Genomic DNA, 19,804 nt, shown 5'->3' with positions numbered 1-19,804 from the left:
AAATATCTTTCAAAAATAAAAGCTAAATACTTTTTCCGATATCTCACTCCCAACATCCCCCCCTTAAAAAAATAGCCAAGAGAAATCAATGTCAGCAGACATGTGTCTCTAGAAATGTTACAGAAGTTCTCCAGACTAAAGCAGTATTATTCCAGAAGGACACTTGGGATTCTAAGAAAAAGTTTTGAGAACAGTTTGGCAGTTTCTTTTTTTTTTTTTTTTTAATTTTTTTTTTTCCCAACGTTTTTTTTTTTTTAATTTTTTTATTTTTTGGGACAGAGAGAGACAGAGCATGAACGGGGGAGGGGCAGAGAGAGAGGGAGACACAGAATCGGAAACAGGCTCCAGGCTCCGAGCCATCAGCCCAGAGCCCGACGCGGGGCTCGAACTCACGGACCGCGAGATCGTGACCTGGCTGAAGTCGGACGCTTAACTGACTGCGCCACCCAGGCGCCCCATGGCAGTTTCTTATAAAATGACACATACGCTTCCATATGACCTAGCAATTTCAATTACTAAGCATCTGCCCAAGAGAACTAAGTACAAATGTCCACATAAAAACCTGTACACAAATGTTTACAGAGGCTTTAATCATAATTGCCATAAACGAGAGCCATCCGAAGTGTCCATCAACTAGCGAATAAACAGTTTGTGGTATGGCCATACAATGGAATACTACTTAAAAAAGAACGAACTGCTGATACAAGCAACAACAGGGATGAGTGTCAAAAGCTTTATGCTAAATAGACGAAGGAACAAGAAATAGAACACTGTTGGTCGCTGGAGTAGGTGGTACAGTAGCGGGAAGGATACTGAGCAAAGGGTCACAAGAACTTTCTGGGATGATGGAAATATTCTCTGTCTTGATTGTGGTAATGGTTAAAGACTGTATGTTTGTCAAAAATCACAGAGCTGAAACCTAATAAGGGTGAATGTCACTTTTATAAATTGTATCTCATTAACCTGACTTAAAAAAAATCTTATAAATACAAAGTCAATGTGATAATAAACACTCTTCTCTCAAATTTTAAATAGAAAACAACTGTTTTTGTTTTACCAAAATAAAAACACATCAGTCCCACTGTATAAAATTTACTCCTCAAAAAAAAAAAAAAAAATCTCTCAACTGATTATCTTAGAGGATGTTTTCTATGGTATTTCATAGCATATTAATGGAAGTCAGGGAAGCATATTATCTACGCACATAAGTACCAACACTGTAGATTTTTAGACTAGCATACTAAACAGTTGGATTTCAATCATTAAGAACAGCTAAATTATATCTAGGGAAAATGCTGATTAAAGGGCCAAGGAAGGTTAATGGGATTCGGGCACACTGTCCTTTCCATAAATTATTCTAAATCAGGTAAAGTCCAAAGTACTTAGAGAGCAGCAGGGGTTTTGACCTTTATGATAAAAAAAAAAAAAATCTCTTAGAAACATGGCACAGATTCTGAAAAAATATAAATTTGTTGTAGTTATTATTTTTAGTACATTATGAAACTCTGACTATATTTAGAGTGATAAAAAATGAACAAAGATGAAACAATCTCTTTAGTAAAAATAATTTTATGTTATTTTTATGTTTTTATTACTGTAATGGCATGATTAGGCTAAATATTCAGTCACTATTTAAAATACATATGTACGTACATATACACATTACATGTATATTTAAAACGATCAGAGTGGGGCACCTGGGTGGCGCAGTCGGTTAAGCGTCCGACTTCAGCCAGGTCACGATCTCACGGTCCGTGAGTTCGAGCCCCGCGTCGGGCTCTGGGCTGATGGCTCAGAGCCTGGAACCTGTTTCCGATTCTGTGTCTCCCTCTCTCTCTGCCCCTCCCCCATTCATGCTCTGTCTCTCTCTGTCCCAAAAATAAATAAACGTTGAAAAAAAAAATTAAAGAAACAAACAAACAAACAAACAAAAAAACCGATCAGAGGTATTTCAAGTACCTCCCTAATCTCTTGAAGTATTATTAACTGGGTCTCTTGGTCAGACATATATTCAATTGTGTATTCGTCCTCAGTATTTTACATTCTCTTAACCTAATCTATTTTGTTTTTTTTTTAAGTTCAATTTTTTAACTAAGTATACATTCACACGGATACAGGTTATACATTCAAATGGATACATGTTATATACAAAGTTTAATATCTAAAAATCCATGAGCACACCACCAAGTTCAAGAAAAAGAATATTATTTGAAAACCTCATGCATCCTTCTATAATCATATCCCCCTCCTCCTCCCACAAAGAACCACTAGTCTAAAAATTTGTGTTTTTCATTCTCTTCTTTTACTTTTTAATTTTTCCATGTCTGGATGGATCTCTTGATTGTACAGATGACCCTTGAAAACAGGTCTGAAGTACATGAGTATACCTGTACGCAGATTTATAAATACAGTATAGTACTGTAGTTGTATTTTCTCTTATGATTTTCTTGACATTTTCTTTTCTCTAGCTTACTTTATTGTAAGAATACAGGATATAGGGGACTCCTGGGTGGTTCAGCCTGACTCTTGATTTCAGCTCAGGTCTTTATCTCATGGTTCATTTAGAGCCCCAGATCTGGTTCTGTGGAGCCTGCTTGGATTCTCTGTCTTCCTCACTCTCTGCCCCTCCCCTACTCATGCTCTCTCAAAACTAAATAAACTTTAAAAAAATAACACAGTATATTACACATATAATATACAAAATACACGTTAATCAACTTTATGTTGTCGGTAAGGCTTCTGATCAAGAGTATGCTATTAGTAGTTAAGGTTTTGGGGAGGCAGAGTTACATGCAGATTTTTTTTTTTTACTCAAGGGGGTCAGTGCCCCTACCCCCTGCACTGTTCAAAGGTCAATTGTATAGTCTTGCTTCCTATTCAACTTTCTATAAAAGAAATCTAATGTGGGTCTTTTCTGTAACTTGATTTTTTTACTCAGTAGATGCCAGATACTTGCCCATGCTGCTAGGCATAGCTGTGCTGTGGTCCATTTTTGCACTACGGAGCAGCCTGATATATGAAGATATTACAACACCTAATCTACATTTCATGTTTCCCTTCTGATAATTCCATCCTCTTTCAAATTCCTAACTATGGTAGAATTTCAGATATATCCTTTTAAAATATTAAAAAAATTGATGTGTTTACAAGAACAATTTTTCTCAGTCAGTCCCTTTCAAGTTGCATTTAATTACACATCTGTTTAAACCAGTTGTACAATTACATAATTTATATATGATCCAATTAAATACGAATGCAAATGGAAAGTTATTTTTATGAAAGCAAAGTTGAATACTTTGGGAAGACTTAATGAAAGTAGCTAAGCCAAACTGTTGTTGAACTAAGTGTAGAAAGACTACTGAAAAGAATAGGTTAAAAAAAATTTCAGCCCTCAGATTTCCTTGCAGGGGTTTCGAAATTCTCATCACACTTTAAAGAAACCAAAACAATATATTTAGAGTGGTTCAAGACTATCAGGGGCCACGTAAAGAAAAGGCTGTAGTCCTACATCAAAAGATTGGCTAAAAATGTACATTTATAGTTCTTAAAAGAAAGCATTTTTACTTTTATGATTCCCAGATTTAAAAATTTTTTTTTTTTCGGGGCACCTGGGTGGCTGAGTCGGTTGAGCACCTGACTTCAGCTCAGGTCATGATCTATAGTTTGTGAGTTCAAGCCCCGCATTGGGCTCTGTGCTCACAGCTTGCTCAGAGCCTGAAGCCTGCTTCAGATTCTGTATCTCCTTCTCGCTCTCTCTGACCCTCCCCTGCTCATGCTCTGTCTCTGTCTCTCAAAAATAAATAAGTGTACAGGGCGCCTGGTACAGGGCGCCTCAGTTAGTTAGGCGTCCGACTTTAGCTCAGGTCATGATCTCACAGTTTGTGGGGTTTGAGCCCCGTGTCAGGCTCTGTGCCGACAACTCAGAACCTGGAGCCTGCTTTGGATTCTGTGTCTCCCTCTCTCTCTCTCTGCCCCTCCCCTGCCCATGCTCTGTCTCTGTCTCAAAAAAATAAATAAAAACATTTTTTAAAAATTTTAAAAAATAATAACTGTTTAAAAAAAATTAAAAAGATTTTTTTCCTATATGGATCAATTATCATAGTGAATCACTTCAGTAATGGATTCTACTCATTTACTTCTGCTTTTATTTCCACAAAGGATTCAGGTAGCTTACAAAGAAATAAACACTAATAAATAAATTTGAAATAAGGAAATTGAAGTAACAGGTAAATAGGGTAGGAAAAAATGCAACTGTACCGATATTGAAAAATGAATGTCATGTTTCCATTATATTTTGCTCGATAATTTGTCTCTAAGTTTTCTGGTAATCAATACAACAAAGCAAATACAATCAGTTACAATAATCAAATTATCAAGGAGCTTAAACTTCATACTTAGGAAAAAATAATATAGGGATCAGAAAAAAATTCTCTAGTAGAGAAATTTATAAGGTAATGATTGAATTACAGCAAATCTCTATAGTAAAAACAGTACAAGTCCCATAGGGCCGTGTTTTGATGAATACACAGTGTGAAACACATATGCACACATATAGATATAAATGAATGTGACATGTTTATGCGTCAATATATTTTTTAATGAATGACACAATCCCAAAATACAGTTTAGTAAAAACAATTGTAAGAACAAATATCCTATGATCCAATTTCCCCATACTCTGACAATATACATCAATCCAGGAGATTAGATTTTAGAGTAACTTAAAGCAGTGGCTCTTAAAATGTTTCCTGGGGAACATACAACTTTGAAATTCTGATGAAATTCTGACCAATTCCTCCAAATTTTATAGAGTTTCTGGGAAGTTTAAGTACCTCAAAAAGCCTAACCAGGAATGCCTGGAGTATATGACCCAAGGTTAAAAACTCTTGGACTAGAGTAGTCATTGTGATTATAGGTCCTTCATATAATGCTTGAAAACCATTTTCTCTTAGCATTTTGAAGGGTGTTAAGCTTAAGTGCATTTAAGATTACTCCTCTTGCCAAGTACCTGGAGTGAAGCTATTTTAAGCTGTAAGTGAAACGCAGAGCCATATGCTCTTAATGATCCGTTGAGCTAAGGTAGGACTCACTTCCTTTACTGAGAACTGAGCTTAATAAAGACATACATCTCAGCACATCAGTCCAGGTGGAAGCCAAGAGGGTACTTGTCTCTACAGCCAAGATTTTCTTTAGAAAGCAGTTTGGGGGGGCGCCTGGGTGGCGCAGTCGGTTAAGCGTCCGACTTCAGCCAGGTCACGATCTCGCGGTCCGTGAGTTCGAGCCCCGCGTCGGGCTCTGGGCTGATGGCTCAGAGCCTGGAGCCTGTTTCCGATTCTGTGTCTCCCTCTCTCTCTGCCCCTCCCCCGTTCATGCTCTGTCTCTCTCTGTCCCAAAAATAAATAAACGTTGAAAAAAAAAAAAAAAAAAAAAAAAAAAGAAAGCAGTTTGGATGCATTCTCAGTAGGAAATAAACAACCAGAGATTCCATGCTACAATGTGTGAAAAACTTTTAGCCTAGATTTAAGTACTCCTTGGCTACTTAAATACAGTATCTGGTAAAGTATATCCTGTTTTTAAGCAATGTAAGTTCTAATTTATGTGACAGACTGAATTACTCGTCTTGGTTCATCCACACCCTTACCATGGCCTCGCTGTAGGCAAAATGCAATTCCCATCCCATGACTTTGAGCTCAGTTATGTGATTTGCTTAATAACAGTAGGTAGGCAGATATGACATGAGCAAGGGCTTAAAATGTATGTACTGGGCTTACACTCTTGTGCTTCTGCCTTTTGCCAAAAGAATATGCCTCAGACAGCTACTGGCCCAAGGAGGACGAGAAACAAATGGAGCAGATCTACACCCAAGAAACAGCCTGGAACCAAGCCCAGGCTGAGCCTCGATGGGCTGAACCCCAAACCTATATGTGAGTGAGAAATAAAGGTTTAGGTTTGTAGGAGTTTGGGGATGATTTCTTATGAAGTGTTACTGTGGCAATTACTAACAGACACAGTAAATACAAGTTGTAAGTTGCAAAATAGCAACATCAGTAACTGAACTGCTATACAGACTACAGCTTTAAATCACTCGGGACTTACACACTAAGGGGAGAAAGTTTCTTTTTTTGCCGTGAGGGAGGTGACAGCACACCAAAGTAGCAATTCTCACCCACTTTGACTAGTTTACTGAGAGAGATGTTTCCCGACCGGTTTTCTAAGACTTATGTTCAAAGAGCTCAGTAGTGTATCCAAGGCAAAGAGGCAGGAGCAACAGAGGAGTCCTGTTAGGGATGAATATTTTTAACCTTGAAATTATTTAGAACTGGGGGTGCGTGGTGACACAAAGAAGACTGTAGCTGGTTTCACTACGGTTTTAAAATTCTCTGCATATAATATGACCCCTCATTGATTGCACCTGGGACACACTCTTCCCTCTCCCTTCCCAACCCCTTCCTTCTCCCTTTGAGCCTCTAAAACCCTCATGATTACTGGGGCACAGGGTTCCAAAAATAAAATTCTCAAAAGTAACTTACACGAAATACCTAAGTAATTATTAAGTGCAGCAGTACCAGTTCATTCAACTATTTTGTGAATAGCAAAAGCTTTATAAAGTTAATCACAATGGAAAAAATTAAGGTCTTTGAATTATAAACAAATTAACATAATAGGAAATTACCTCAAATGTAAAGCCATTAAACTAAACTGGTGCTTATTCACTCTATAAATATATTCGGATCATACAAACCATTTAGTTCCTAATACCATCTTCAATGGACTCTACTAACTTTCTTTATTCATTACTCTGGTTTTAGATGTGTAGGTAACTATCTCAGTATCACTGAGGGTCAATGAAAAATCAGGGTATGAATGCTTCTAGATTACTTTTTAGTCAATTAATACAGGTAATAAAATTAGAAAGATAATATAAATCTCATTCATTCAATACCAACATAATTCAGTAATTTTTTTCATCGCCCAAAAGGAGCTATCACGTTTCAATACAAATTTTAATACTCTAAAAAAAGCAGCTATCACTTCTTGATTTCTTTCCGAATGAAGAGTAAATAAAAAGGGCATTGTTAAACAGCATAGTTCATGAATAATCATTTGAAGTTCTGAAAGTACAATCTTTCAAATTTAAGAATATTCAGAACTGTATTAACTGGAAACTGCAGCTAAGCTGAAATTTGTTAACATTAGAGTAATATATCATCTCTCGTATGTATAAAATACAACATGTAAGCATGTGATGTTATATATAACAATATATACTGCTGGCCTTATTTTTAAATTAACAAACACCACCACAGGTAATAAAAGTCTAAAATAACTAGCAATTAGAATTAATCCCAATGAATGACCCCAGAATATCTTAAAAATGTTACATTTATTAAGCAAAGTTTACTTAGATTTAATATTAAAAGTTTACATACCTGATGTCCCAAAAACCACATCCCAGGGGGAACTAATGGGCTGTTCTTCTCCTTTAGCTCCACCTTCTTTGTCTGTACCTTGAATCCCAATGCCAGCTACAGTGCTCACCATCTCAGCTTCTAGGTCAATCTACAGAAATTGACACATGTTTTATGCAGTGCATGTTACTTTTGTTTTGTTTTCCTTTTGGTACATGAGGACTTCCAGTAGAACATACAGAAAGGTTTTGCAACACAAAGTCTTTTAAAAAAAAAAAAAGGCTAATCAAGTACAGTATAGGGTGAGCTTGTTATTCAAATGTACAAAACTCTGTCCTTTTCATTCCCCACCCCCCTTTCCCCTCCCCATCCTCATCATAGCCTCTCCTGGTATTGACCTCATCTTAACTGCTACTGATCTCACCTTAACTACAAAGTATGCTAGAAGAAAGTGTAATTCCAAATTTCAAAGCAAAATCTGGAAAAATGCATGTTTCTCTCTTTTTCTTTTTGAAAGAGAACATGTGTGTGCAAGGGAGGGGCAGAAGGAGGGAGAGGGAGGGAGGGAGGGAGAGAGGGGGGAGAGAGAGAGAGAGAGAGAGAGAGAGAGAGAGAGAGAGAATATGAATCCCAAGTAGGCTCCACACCCAGTACAGAGATCATGACCATGATAGGTCATGATTGTGACCATGAGATCATGACCTGAGCCAAAAATCAGAGTTGGACACTAAAATGACTAAGCCACCCAGGAGCCCTAAAAACTGCATGTTTCTTAAAGTTAAATATATGTATTTCAGTTATGCTTGGCTAGTAATTGACAAAAATAGAGCTTAACATGTGCCAGGCACTAGTCCAAGAGTCATCCATTTGTCCATCCTCATAATAATCCTATGATTTGTGATTTTTTTTTTTTTTTAATTTTTTTTAACTTTTTTTAAATTTATTTTTGAGACAGAGAGAGACAGAGCATGAACGGGGGAGGGGCAGAGAGAGAGGGAGACACAGAATCGGAAACAGGCTCCAGGCTCTGAGCCATCAGCCCAGAGCCCGATGCGGGGCTCGAACTCACGGACCGCGAGATCGTGACCTGAGCTGAAGTCGGACGTTTAACCGACTGCGCCACCCAGGTGCCCCTGATTTGTGATTTTGATTAATATTGAGGATACTGAGGCATAGATCATAAAGCAGGTTTCCCAAGATCACACAGCTAGTAAATGGAGGATCTCGGATTTGAACCCAGGCAGTTCTAGCTCTACTATACTGCCTCTACTTTATAAACTGAAAAACTAATGATTTCTGAAAAAAAAAAACAAACAAACAACAAAAACCCTTTGGTTTCATCTCCTGAGATCCTTCCCCCAACATCTCACCACGAAAATTGTCAAACAAACATAAAAGTTGAAAGAATTTTATTGCAAACATCTGTACACCCACCACCTACTATCAACATGTCACTTACTTGCTTTATCACATAGTTTATGGAGCTATCAATCCTTCAACCCATTTATACTTTTTGACACATTTCAAAGTAAACTGTAAACAACAGTACACAGGCTCTAAATATCCCGGCTTGTTTATCATTGGTAAGAGGTCCATATTTTTTCAGTTCCCTTTTCTTTTTTGAGGCAAAACTTACAATGAAATGCAAAGATCTTAAATGTATCATTCAATGACTTCTCATAAATGCATAAAACTGTGTACCTTAATTTACATAAAGATGCAGAATGTTATCTTCACTCCAACAAGTCCCCTTATGCCTCCATCCAGTTAATCCTGCCCCCAGAGACAAACAGTATTGTTTTTTTCATCATAGATGAGTTGTATCTCTTCTAAGATCTCAGCTAAACAGAATCAAACTATATGGACTCTATTGTGTGAGGCTTCTTTCACTTAACAGGTTTCTGAGATTTATTCATATATAAGTAGTTTGTTCCTTTTTATCGCTGAACAGTATTCCATCATAGGAATATACCACAGTTCATTTATTTATTTTCCTACTGATGGACACCTGGGTTTTTTCTAGTTTGGGGCCTTCAAATAGAGTTGCTCTCAATATTCTCATATGAGCCTTTTGGTGAACTTGTGTTTTCACTTCTCTTATGTACATACACAGGACTAAAATTGCTGTTATAGGGCAGGTACAGGATAAGTATAAAAAACAAACAAAAAACTTCCAGAAGGATTTTTTTCCAGTGGTCTATTCCTTTGTATTCCCACCAACAACATATGAAAGTTCCAAATGCTCCACATCCTTGCCTGTTGTCAGTCTTTTTTAATTTTAGCCATTATAGCATTGCATTGTGGTTTCAGTTTACATTTCCTTTTTAACCCATGATGTTGATCACTTTATGTGTTTGTGGCCATTCTTATCTCCTCTAATGTAAATTGTAATGAGAAGTTTTAAATTTATCATTTTTTTTGATTATTGTTTCTGTGTCCTGTATTTGAGAAACTTTTGCCTACCTGCAAGTCATGAAGACATTTTCATGTTTTCTTCTAAAAGCTTTATAATTTTACCATTTACATTTATGTCTGGGGTGCATCCTGAACTGATGCTTGTGTATGATGTGTAAGGTAGGGGTCATGTTTCTCTTTTCCCCCATATGAGTATCTAGTTGTTCAAGTATAATATGCTGAAATGACTTTCCTTTCTCCCTTGACTGCTTTGATGCTTTTTGAAAAATCAAATAACTGTGTATGTATGAGCTTCCAAAAGCTCCATTCTTTTTTACTGATCCACACATCTATCCTTTTAGAAGTATCACACTGTCCTGATTAGTGTAGCATTCCAGTAAGTCTTTAAATCAGAGAAGTGTATCTTTTAACTTTGTTTATCCAAGACTGTTTTAGATACAATACTTTGTTTTGCACCTCCATATAAGTATTGGAATCCACTTGTCAATATCTTAAATAAACAAATAGAAACACCTGATGAGTTTTGATTGAGATTACACTGAACTCACAGATCAATTTGGAGAGAATGGACATCTTACTATTGAGCCTTCTAATCCAATATTGGATTAATTTTTCTCAGCAATGTTAGAATTTAAAATATCGAGGTCTCATATGTTTTTGTTAAATTTATTCTATGTATTTTGTTTTTTGTTTAGTACTATAAATAGAATTAAAAAATTCCAATCCAATTGATTACTAGAATACAAAAATATTGATCTTTTTATACTGAGATTGTATTCCACAGCATTCCTAATTTCTATTTGTCCGAGTAGTATTTTCAGAGATTTCTTAAATTTTCTGTCACATCATTGGCAAATAAAGTCAGTTGTTGTTCTTCCTTTTTGGCCAGTATGCTTTTTCTCCTTCTTGCTTTATTACAGTGACTAGTACTTCCAGTATAATTTTTAACAGGTGTAGTGAGAATGGGGATCCTTGCCTCATTTCCAATCTTGGAAGGAAAGCATTCTATATTTTGCATGGAGTATAGCTATAAGCTTTTTGTAGATGCCCTTGATCATATTAAGGACATTCATTTCCATTTCAAGTTTATTGCAATTTTATCATCAATAGAAAAACATTAAAACATTTAACACCTAACCTAGCAAAACAACAGTATGGTTAATATCTTTTATTCTGTTATTATAGCAAATTACACTGATTTAATTAAGTGGTAGCCTCTCATATTTTTAGTGGCTGTTCTATAATCTCTTGAAATTGTAAGGAATATTCACCACTGTAACCTTATCCATATTTTTACTGAACCCAATCTGCAAAAATACAATAGGCAGTTAGGGATAGGCCCTCGAAATACATCTTGATTTAAGAAATGTATCAAAAACTGATGTGATATTCAAAGAATTCCTCTTATAAAAATCTTGTTACAGAGGCGTTTTAATGAATATTCAAAAACTGTTAATTCCTATGTTAGACAAATGAGTCCAAAAAATAGAAAAAGAGTAAAAGCTAATTGGCTCATTTGATGAAGTTAGTGTGACTCTGGTTCTAAAATCAGGTGAGAACAGTGTAAGAAAACAGAATTTTAAAATATTAAAATTTAACTTGGGATAATCAAATCCAAATTGACTTTTTAAAAAAAAAATTCGTGATTAGGTAAGATTTATTCCACAAATAAAAAGATGATCAAATGTCAAAAATCTCTTAATTCATCACATCAAGACACTAAGGGCAAAAACTATATAATTATTTCAATAAATGTAGAAAATGCATTCGATAAAATCATATAATAAAATAATTCTTAGTAACTAGGAATAGAAAGTTTAACTTCATTAACAATTTTATTTCCCAAAGTTATAGAAAATATTAAATTTCTGGAGAAAATGTCCTCCCTTTAAGGTATGAGCATGACAAGAGACCCACTATCACTGCTAATGTTTAAAGGAAACTGAGGTTCTTACCAGCAATTAAAATTTTTTTAAATGTTTACTTATTTTTGAGAGAGAGAGAGAGAGAAAGAGAAAGAGCATGAGTGGGATAGGGGCAGAGAGGGAGGGAGACACAGAATCCGAAGCAGGCTCCAGGCTCTGAGCTGTCAGCACAGAGCCCCACACGGGGCTCGAACCCACGAGCTGTGAGATCGTGACCTGAGCTGACGTTGGACGCTGAGCCACCCAGGTACCCTTTGCCAGCAATTTAATAAAAGAAAACAAGATATGTATAAACAAGAAGGGAAAGATAAAAGTGCATCTGTTTTTTCAGGCAACATCATCATTTATATGAGAAACAAATAAGGTTTTACAGAAATGGATGAGCTAATCCTAAAATTCATATGGAATTGCAAGGGACTCAGAACAGCTACACCAATGTTGAAAAAAGAAGAAAGTGGGAGAAGTCCTACTTCCTGATTTCAAAACTTATTAGAAGTTATAGCAATCAAAACAGTGTGGTATAGGCACAAGAAATGATATATAGGTCAATGGAACAGACTTGAAAGTTCAGAAATAAACCCATGTATGTATGAATAATTATTTTCTACAAGGTTGCCAAAACTATTCAATGGAGAAAGAACAGTCTCTTCAATACATGATTCTGGGATAACTGGATATTCATATTCAGAAGAATGAAGTTGGACCTCTACTTCACTCCACATACAAAAAATAAACTCAAAATGCAGCAAAGACTGAACTGTAAGAGCTGTAACTATAAAACTCTCAGAAGAAAACAGGAGTAAATCTTCATGATCTTGGATTTGGAAATGTAATCTTACATATGACACCAAAAGCCTAAGCAATTAAAAAAAAATTGGGAATCCTCAAATTTAAAACCTCTGTACATCAAAAGATGTGATTAAGAAAGTGAAAAGACAACCCAGAGAATTTGAGAAGTATTTGAAAAATCACATATCCAATAAGGGATCTGTAACAGAATATATAAAGAACTCTTACAACTCAATAATAAAAAACACAACCCAATTAAAAAAACTGGTAAAGAATCTGAATAGACACTTCTCAAAGGAAGATATAAAACCAGTCAGTCCATAAAGATGGGAACAGATGTTTGACATCTTTACTCATTAGGGAAATAATTATCGTTGTGGTTTTGAGAGGCCACATTACACCTAGTAGGAAGGCTAGAATTTAAAAAGTGGAACAAATAATGGTGAAGATATGGAAAAATTAGAACCCACATGTAAAATGGTACTGCAACTATGGAAAAATGTAGCAGTTTCCTAAGAAGTTAAACATGAAATATAAAACATATAACACAATAATTCCGTTACTTAGATATCTACCCAAGAGAAATGAAAATGTATGTCGACATAGAATTTTTACATAAATTCATAACAGCCAAATATTGGAAACACACTAAATGTCAATAAACTGTTGGACAGACAAAATGTGGCACATAGCTATACAATGGAATGCTATTCAGCAATACAAAGGAAGAAACTAATGATCCGCTGCATCAGAGATGAATTTAAAACATTACTCAATTTAAAAAGCCAGGCACAAGAGACCATATATTATATGATTCTATTTCTATGAAATGTTCGAAAGAGGCAAATTTATAGATAGAAAGTAGATTAAGCTGGGCGTAAAAACAGGGATGAACTGTAATTGGGCATGAGGGTTCTTGGAGCGGGGGGGGATGAAAATGTTCTAAAAACAATTTATGGTTATGGTTGTACAATTTGTTAAATCTCCTAAAAGCTCTTCAATTGTATACCTGAAATAAGTGCTATGTAAAATATAACACAATACAGTTAGACAACAGACACAAACATTACATGTTTTACAAGGTCATACACAAATAGAAAGGTATGAATTGAACATACCAGAATGTCTGGCTACAGGTGTTTTTATATAGGGGAATAACAGGAGAATGAGACTGGGCTAAAAAGGAATTTATAAATTACTAAATGAATTATTCTAAACAAGTGTCAGATCTGCATGAAACAATGATGTTTGAGAAATATGAATGTATGATCAATCCTCTGTAAATGAGGTCTTAAAAGTATAGTAAATATTTTTATATACTTATAAAAATAAAGGAAGAAATAATAATTCCACCTCATTTTTTTTGGCAGACACTAAACTAAGTCATAATTTACAAATAACTTTATGTAACCTAAATTTATTGTGATTATGCTACTTAAAAAATATTTGAAATGCAGTGAATACTCCCAAACTCATTAAGTTCTAAGGCAAGAGATAGAACAGAATTTAAAAAAGACAAGTACACCCTGAATGCTGTGAGCTAAGTATCTTACTGCTTCAACACCTTGTTAGCTATCTGGGACACTACGGAGTTATACAAACATACAACCCTGAAAAGACAATGATAAAGAAACACTGACCTTTACGGACTTAGTAACAACAGAAAACCACTTTTTCCTAAGGTGGGAAATCATGACATACCATGAAATCATGAATCCTACGAAAAGGTCTGCCTAAAATAGGCTTCTTGGTCAAATAAATTTAGAACCAATTCACAGATATCCCCCTACTAACGTATTCACAATATATTAACATATTAAAGTCTCTAAGAACGAAGTCTCCAAGACTTTCAAAGAATAAATCTGCTTTAATTTGCAAATCCACAAAATCCTTGCCTCATATAACATGTTTTCATATTAAGAGGAAGATACATTAGAAAATGCTTCATTAAATATGTTATTTGCTCAAAAATGCATTCAACAACTATCTACTGAACACCTACTATGGGCCAGACCTTGTTCTAGGTGCTTAAAATTTCAGCAGTAAAAACTTTCATGCTTTCATGGAAATTTACCTTGTAATGGTATTACAGGTTCTATCCATGTTGTTTTCCTATTATATGAAGTGATAATATTGTCAAATGGGCACAAATATCAAAAGGGAGAAACTGAGAAAAGCAAGGAAGTGTCTGAAACAATATGTTTACACAGGATGGGTGAGATGAACTTAGTTACTTATTTTCTAAATAGACAGCAACTTAAAGACCAATGGATTATAGCCAAAATATTCACTCATATGAAATGTTTAAAATAACTAGGCACTTCTACAATGGGATACTATGCAGTCATATCATTCATATGACTAATACGGAAAACAAATTTAAGGAAACTTCAGAAGAGGGGCGCCTGGGTGGCTCAGTCGGTTGAGTGTCAGACTCTTGATTTCAGTTCGGGTCATGATCTCAGGGTTGTGGGATCGAGCCCTGCGTTGGGCTGCATGCTGAGCATGGAGACTGCTTAAAATTCCCTCTCTCTCCCTGCCTCTCTCCCTCTCCCCGACTCATGCTCTCTAAAATAATAATTAAAAAAACCACAGAACATTATGTACATACAATATGCCTCATTTGTTTAAAAAAGGATTCTCTAGAGACAGTCATTTATTTTTATTTTCTTAATTTTTATTTTAGAGAAGGAGCATGGTGGGGGAGGGGCAGGGAGTGAGATGGCGGGGAGAGGGGTGGGGGAGAATCTTAAGCAGTCTCCTTGCTCAGCACTCAGCCAGCCCAACATGAGGCTCGATCTCACGACATTGGGATCATGCCCTGAACAGAAATCAAGAGTTGGGACACTCAAGCGACTGAACCACCTAGGCATCCCTAGAGGCAGTCTTTTAAATACAAATTTATTTGTATAGGACAGAAAAAAATCACTGAAAAGACAAAAATTTTAACAATGGGGAAGCTAAAATAGATGGTATGAGCCTTTTTATGTATTTTTTAAATACATTTTTAAGTGTATTCATTTTTTTTTTTTCAACGTTTATTTTTGGGACAGAGAGAGACAGAGCATGAACGGGCGAGGGGCAGAGAGAGAGGGAGACACAGAATCAGAAACAGGCTCCAGGCTCTGAGCCATCAGCCCAGAGCCCGACGCGGGGCTCGAACTCACGGACCGCGAGATCGTGACCTGGCTGAAGTCGGACGCTTAACCGACTGCGCCACCCAGGCGCCCCTTAAGTGTATTCATTTTTAAAAAGCAAGACCATATATAACTTTTATAATGAAATAAAACAAATTTTAAGATTGACTTACATGTATTTCTGGGCAAAGCATAAAAGGTAAAGGGAGGTGGGAGTGGTATGATATTTCTTCTGGTTTGAGAAAATTTAACTGAAAAAAGGAGAAAGCACTGCTCTGTCAACAGTGGTTAGGAAAATACTTCAAAATGAGGAGCTTTTAGGTGATTAGCTACTTTGAAACAAAAGGATAAACAACAACAACAAAAGGACTCGATTGGCAGGTTAATCCGTGACAGCTACAGGCTAAGACACAGAAAAACAAGACGCCCAAGAAAAACACTAAAGCAAGTACCTCTGAAAAAGCTGCATAAAGAGGACTTGAGGTGTTTAAGCATTATCCTCTCATTTCAAATATTTAATGTAGCAAGTAAGTACCAGTTTTTCTAATTAGAAGTATTAAAACTGTATTTAAAATGGAAACTTACCTTTCTTATAAGGTGGTTTTCAGTATCTGCCACATATATGGTATTATTCCTTATGGCTACCCCCTGTGGTGAATTAAAAGTTGACTCTGAAAATACTCCATCTTTTCTTCCAGGGTTGGGTCCTAAAAGACAAGATAGCCACAGGACAAATTTTTTCCTCTTAAAAAGTTATCTCAAATTAACCCCCCACCCCCATTTGTTTTTCTTTGTTTCCTTTCTTTTTCTTGTACCTATATTAGGAAGATGGATATAAACTAGACCTATTGTGGTAATCATTTAAAAAAATTTTTTTTATGTTTATTTATTTTTGAGAGAGAGACAGAGTGTGAGTGGGGGAGGAGCAGAGAGAGAGGGAGATACAGAATCTGAAGCAGGCTTCAGGCTCTGAGCTGTCAGCATAGAGCCCAATGCGGGGCTTGAACTCACGAACCGTGAGATCATGCCCCGAGCTGAAGTCAGAGGCTTACCGACTGAGCCACCCAGGCACCCCTCGTGGTAATCATTTTTCATAACATATGTAAATCAAACCTCAATGAAGGAAGAAAAACAGTGTTTAGAGCTGGGATTTTAATATAAATAGCATGATACTTTTACCTAAAGTCTAGTGTTTCCCAAGATCTATTTTTCTTAGGAGTAAGTTTTGCTAATGACAGGGCTTACTGAACAATGGTCACTAGTGCACATTAGTAGCATATATCAGAAGGGAATATTTCTATTTTTTATTATTTTTTTAAGTTTATTTATCTATTAGGCGCCTGGGTGGCTCAGTCGGTTAAGTGTCCAATTTTGGCCCAGGTCATGATCTCACGGTTTGTGGGTTTGAGCTCCATGTAGGGCTTGGAGCTTATAGCTCAGAGTCTCTTTGGATCCTCGTCTCCCTCTCTCTCTAACCCTTACCTGCTCACACATGCCCTCTTTCTAAAATAAACATTTAAAAAAAATAAGAAGTTTAGGGGTGCCTGGGTGGCTCAGTCAGTTGAGCCTCCGACTTTGGCTGAGATCATGATCTTGTGGTTTGTGAGTTCAAGCCCTGCATCAGGCTCTGCACTGACAGCACAGAGTCTGCTTGGAATTCTCATTCTCTTATTCTCTTTCTCTCTTTCTCTCTTCCTCTCTCTCTCCCCCCCCAACCCCCTCTCCCAAAATAAATAAATAAATATTTTTCTGTCAAAATAAATAAAGTTAAAAAAAAATCTGTTAAACCACAACTAACCAGTATTTCCTAAGTGTATCTGGCCACAGAATTCTTTTGAAGAACTATTGTAGAATAATTATTAATTTATCACAAGGTAACATTATTCCTAAAAACATGTTTGGGAACGGTAGCTTGCTGCTGGTTTCTCCATTTAACAAAGCAGAATATTCATTTACACTATTTTGAAAATTATTATAGAATTAAAAACCTTTTAACCATTTAAATTACACCTACTATAACTAATAATTTTTGAGCAACAGTTCTCATAAGTGCCTGTCTTAAACCCAAACATCAAGCTGCCCAAACAAAAGAAACACAAAATAAAGAACTCTAACAAAAATGAAAATGAAGAAATGTGAAAACTTAAGGAGCTAAGGGAACAATATCTAAGCATACTAAGAATAGCACCAGGGCTTAGAGTAAGACTAGTTTATTTGCATTAGGAATGCAGGAACCCCTACTTTATGGACTAATGCTGTATATGCTACTAAAGCAGAATTGCAAAGAGATGAATTATTTTTCTCTTTGACTATTACATTACTAGATGTCAGTTTAGTCTGGATAAATACGATCAATAAGAATGTACTTAACAGATTTTATTAACTATGTAGATGTACTGAGCCCATTTTAGATCTAAAACCAGGGAGATATATTTCAATACATTTCCTTGAGCTGTTTTTTTTTTTTTACTATAAAATATATTACATATCATAATTAGAAGCAAACTTTACCTCCAATGCTGTACTGAATTTGCCCATTCTTCAGGACGACCAAAATTCTATGATGTCCAGTGTCTGCTATTACCAATCTATTAGAAACATGGTCTACCGTTACTTTGCCAGGAAACAGCAATGGTGAAGGTGGCAAAGAATCTTTATAGAGTTTTATTTCAATTTTATGATTTCTGATCTGTCCCCTGTCTTTATAATACTTTAAAGCTATTGAAGTATATAAAAATAATTTATCTTTGTGTCCCTCTCCAATTAAAGAAAATAACATATTTCCACGAGGTCCAAGTATGACCAAAGTTGGCCAGCAGGAGACTTCTAGTTCTTGCCAAAGGCTGGCATCTGCATCATTAACCACAGGGTGGGTGATGTTGTATCGAAGAACGGCGCTCTTAATGTTATCCAGGACTTTTTCATTTGGGAACTTAGCCGAGTGAACACCAACAATCAGAAGACCGTCTAAATGGGAAAAAAATGTAAGTTAAACATTATGAAGTAATCAAGTCTGAAAGTCACCATCTGCACATTAGATTATGGGTCATTAATAAACAGTCCAGAGATTAAAAAAAAAAAGGCAGAACTAAAAGTGTCTTCTTCAACTGCATTTAAACACACGTATAAAAAATTAACACTCAAATATCATGACAATCTTGATAACTACATAAAAATGAATATGATCAAAATCACATGGCTATTTCAGGATTACACCTCTTTGTGTCCTTTATCTAGACAAAGTTTTAAAAAACACATTAATTTCTTATGAAGATACTGAAATACTGTTATTTTTTTCTCCAACTATTATAAGCCCCTTTGAAATTCATAGTGACTATGACTGCTTTTTGTTAATATTTATTGTCACATTATCCTCTTAGGTTTTTCTGGCCTACCCACATTACAAATTAACAGAACAACTATAAGCAAGATGTTTCTATAATATTAAGGTCTTTGATTTATTTAAAATTCCCATTATGTGGTTCCTAGAACAAGCCTTAATTGAAGATAGCAGAAAAAAAAAAAAAGGAAAAAGTGTTCAGCTGGATTCAGAGAAAAAACTCAACACTGACTACAGAGGTAATACAATCTCCCAACACACTCCTCAAAACCTATGCACATCAGCATGAAGAAGAAATAAACCCACACAAACTGGTAGGTGTAATTTCCTAATAGACCATCCTTCCATTTGCAACTATTAAATCCCAACAAAAACACAGACATCACACAGGTACACATACCCTCATCCCCGCTTGAGGACAGAAAAAAGTAAACAAAAGCAGGCAGATTGTTGGGGGGTGGGGGCATTTCAAAACTCGGAAAACCAAACCATTAAGGGGAGTTTCCAGTTTTATTTTCCCCTTCATGGCTTGGCATTGAAGGTGGACCCCGGTTTGGGAGCAACACAGGTGGCTAAGACCATGGAAACCCCTTTCTGGCCCAAGGAGCCAGGGAAACTGGAGAGGGTGGGGGAAACCCCAAGGGGAAGAGAGCTGGAGAAGGTGACTCCCCATTTCTGAGAATGAACACTCACAAGTCTCGGCCTGACTCCTCAACTATACACATGTGAGGAAGCCCTACAACAGTACAGCAAAGGCTTAAAGAACCAAGAAGTGGATTGCTGGGCTGA

The 19,804-nt window shown here is 36.1% G+C and overlaps 1 protein-coding gene across 1 annotated transcript in view; it reads right to left on the bottom strand.

The window, feature by feature from the left end:
- Window positions 1-19,804, bottom strand: part of NHLRC2 (NHL repeat containing 2) — a 56,498-nt gene that overhangs the window by 18,699 nt on the left and 17,995 nt on the right. The window contains exons 3-5 of the mRNA XM_025917996.2: window positions 18,187-18,642; window positions 16,261-16,382; window positions 7,431-7,560 (exon numbers count right to left, since the gene is read on the bottom strand). Coding sequence (XP_025773781.2) covers window positions 7,431-7,560; window positions 16,261-16,382; window positions 18,187-18,642 — 708 coding nt within the window. The remainder of the gene's footprint in view (window positions 1-7,430; window positions 7,561-16,260; window positions 16,383-18,186; window positions 18,643-19,804) is intronic.

Source organism: Puma concolor, chromosome D2 (assembly GCF_028749965.1).
Source record: "Puma concolor isolate L17-30 chromosome D2, mPumCon1.1.hap2, whole genome shotgun sequence".
In the NCBI taxonomy this organism is placed as follows: Eukaryota; Metazoa; Chordata; class Mammalia; order Carnivora; family Felidae; genus Puma; species Puma concolor.
The sequence above is the reverse complement of the archived record's forward strand: the minus strand, read 5'-3'. Positions and strand labels throughout refer to the sequence as shown.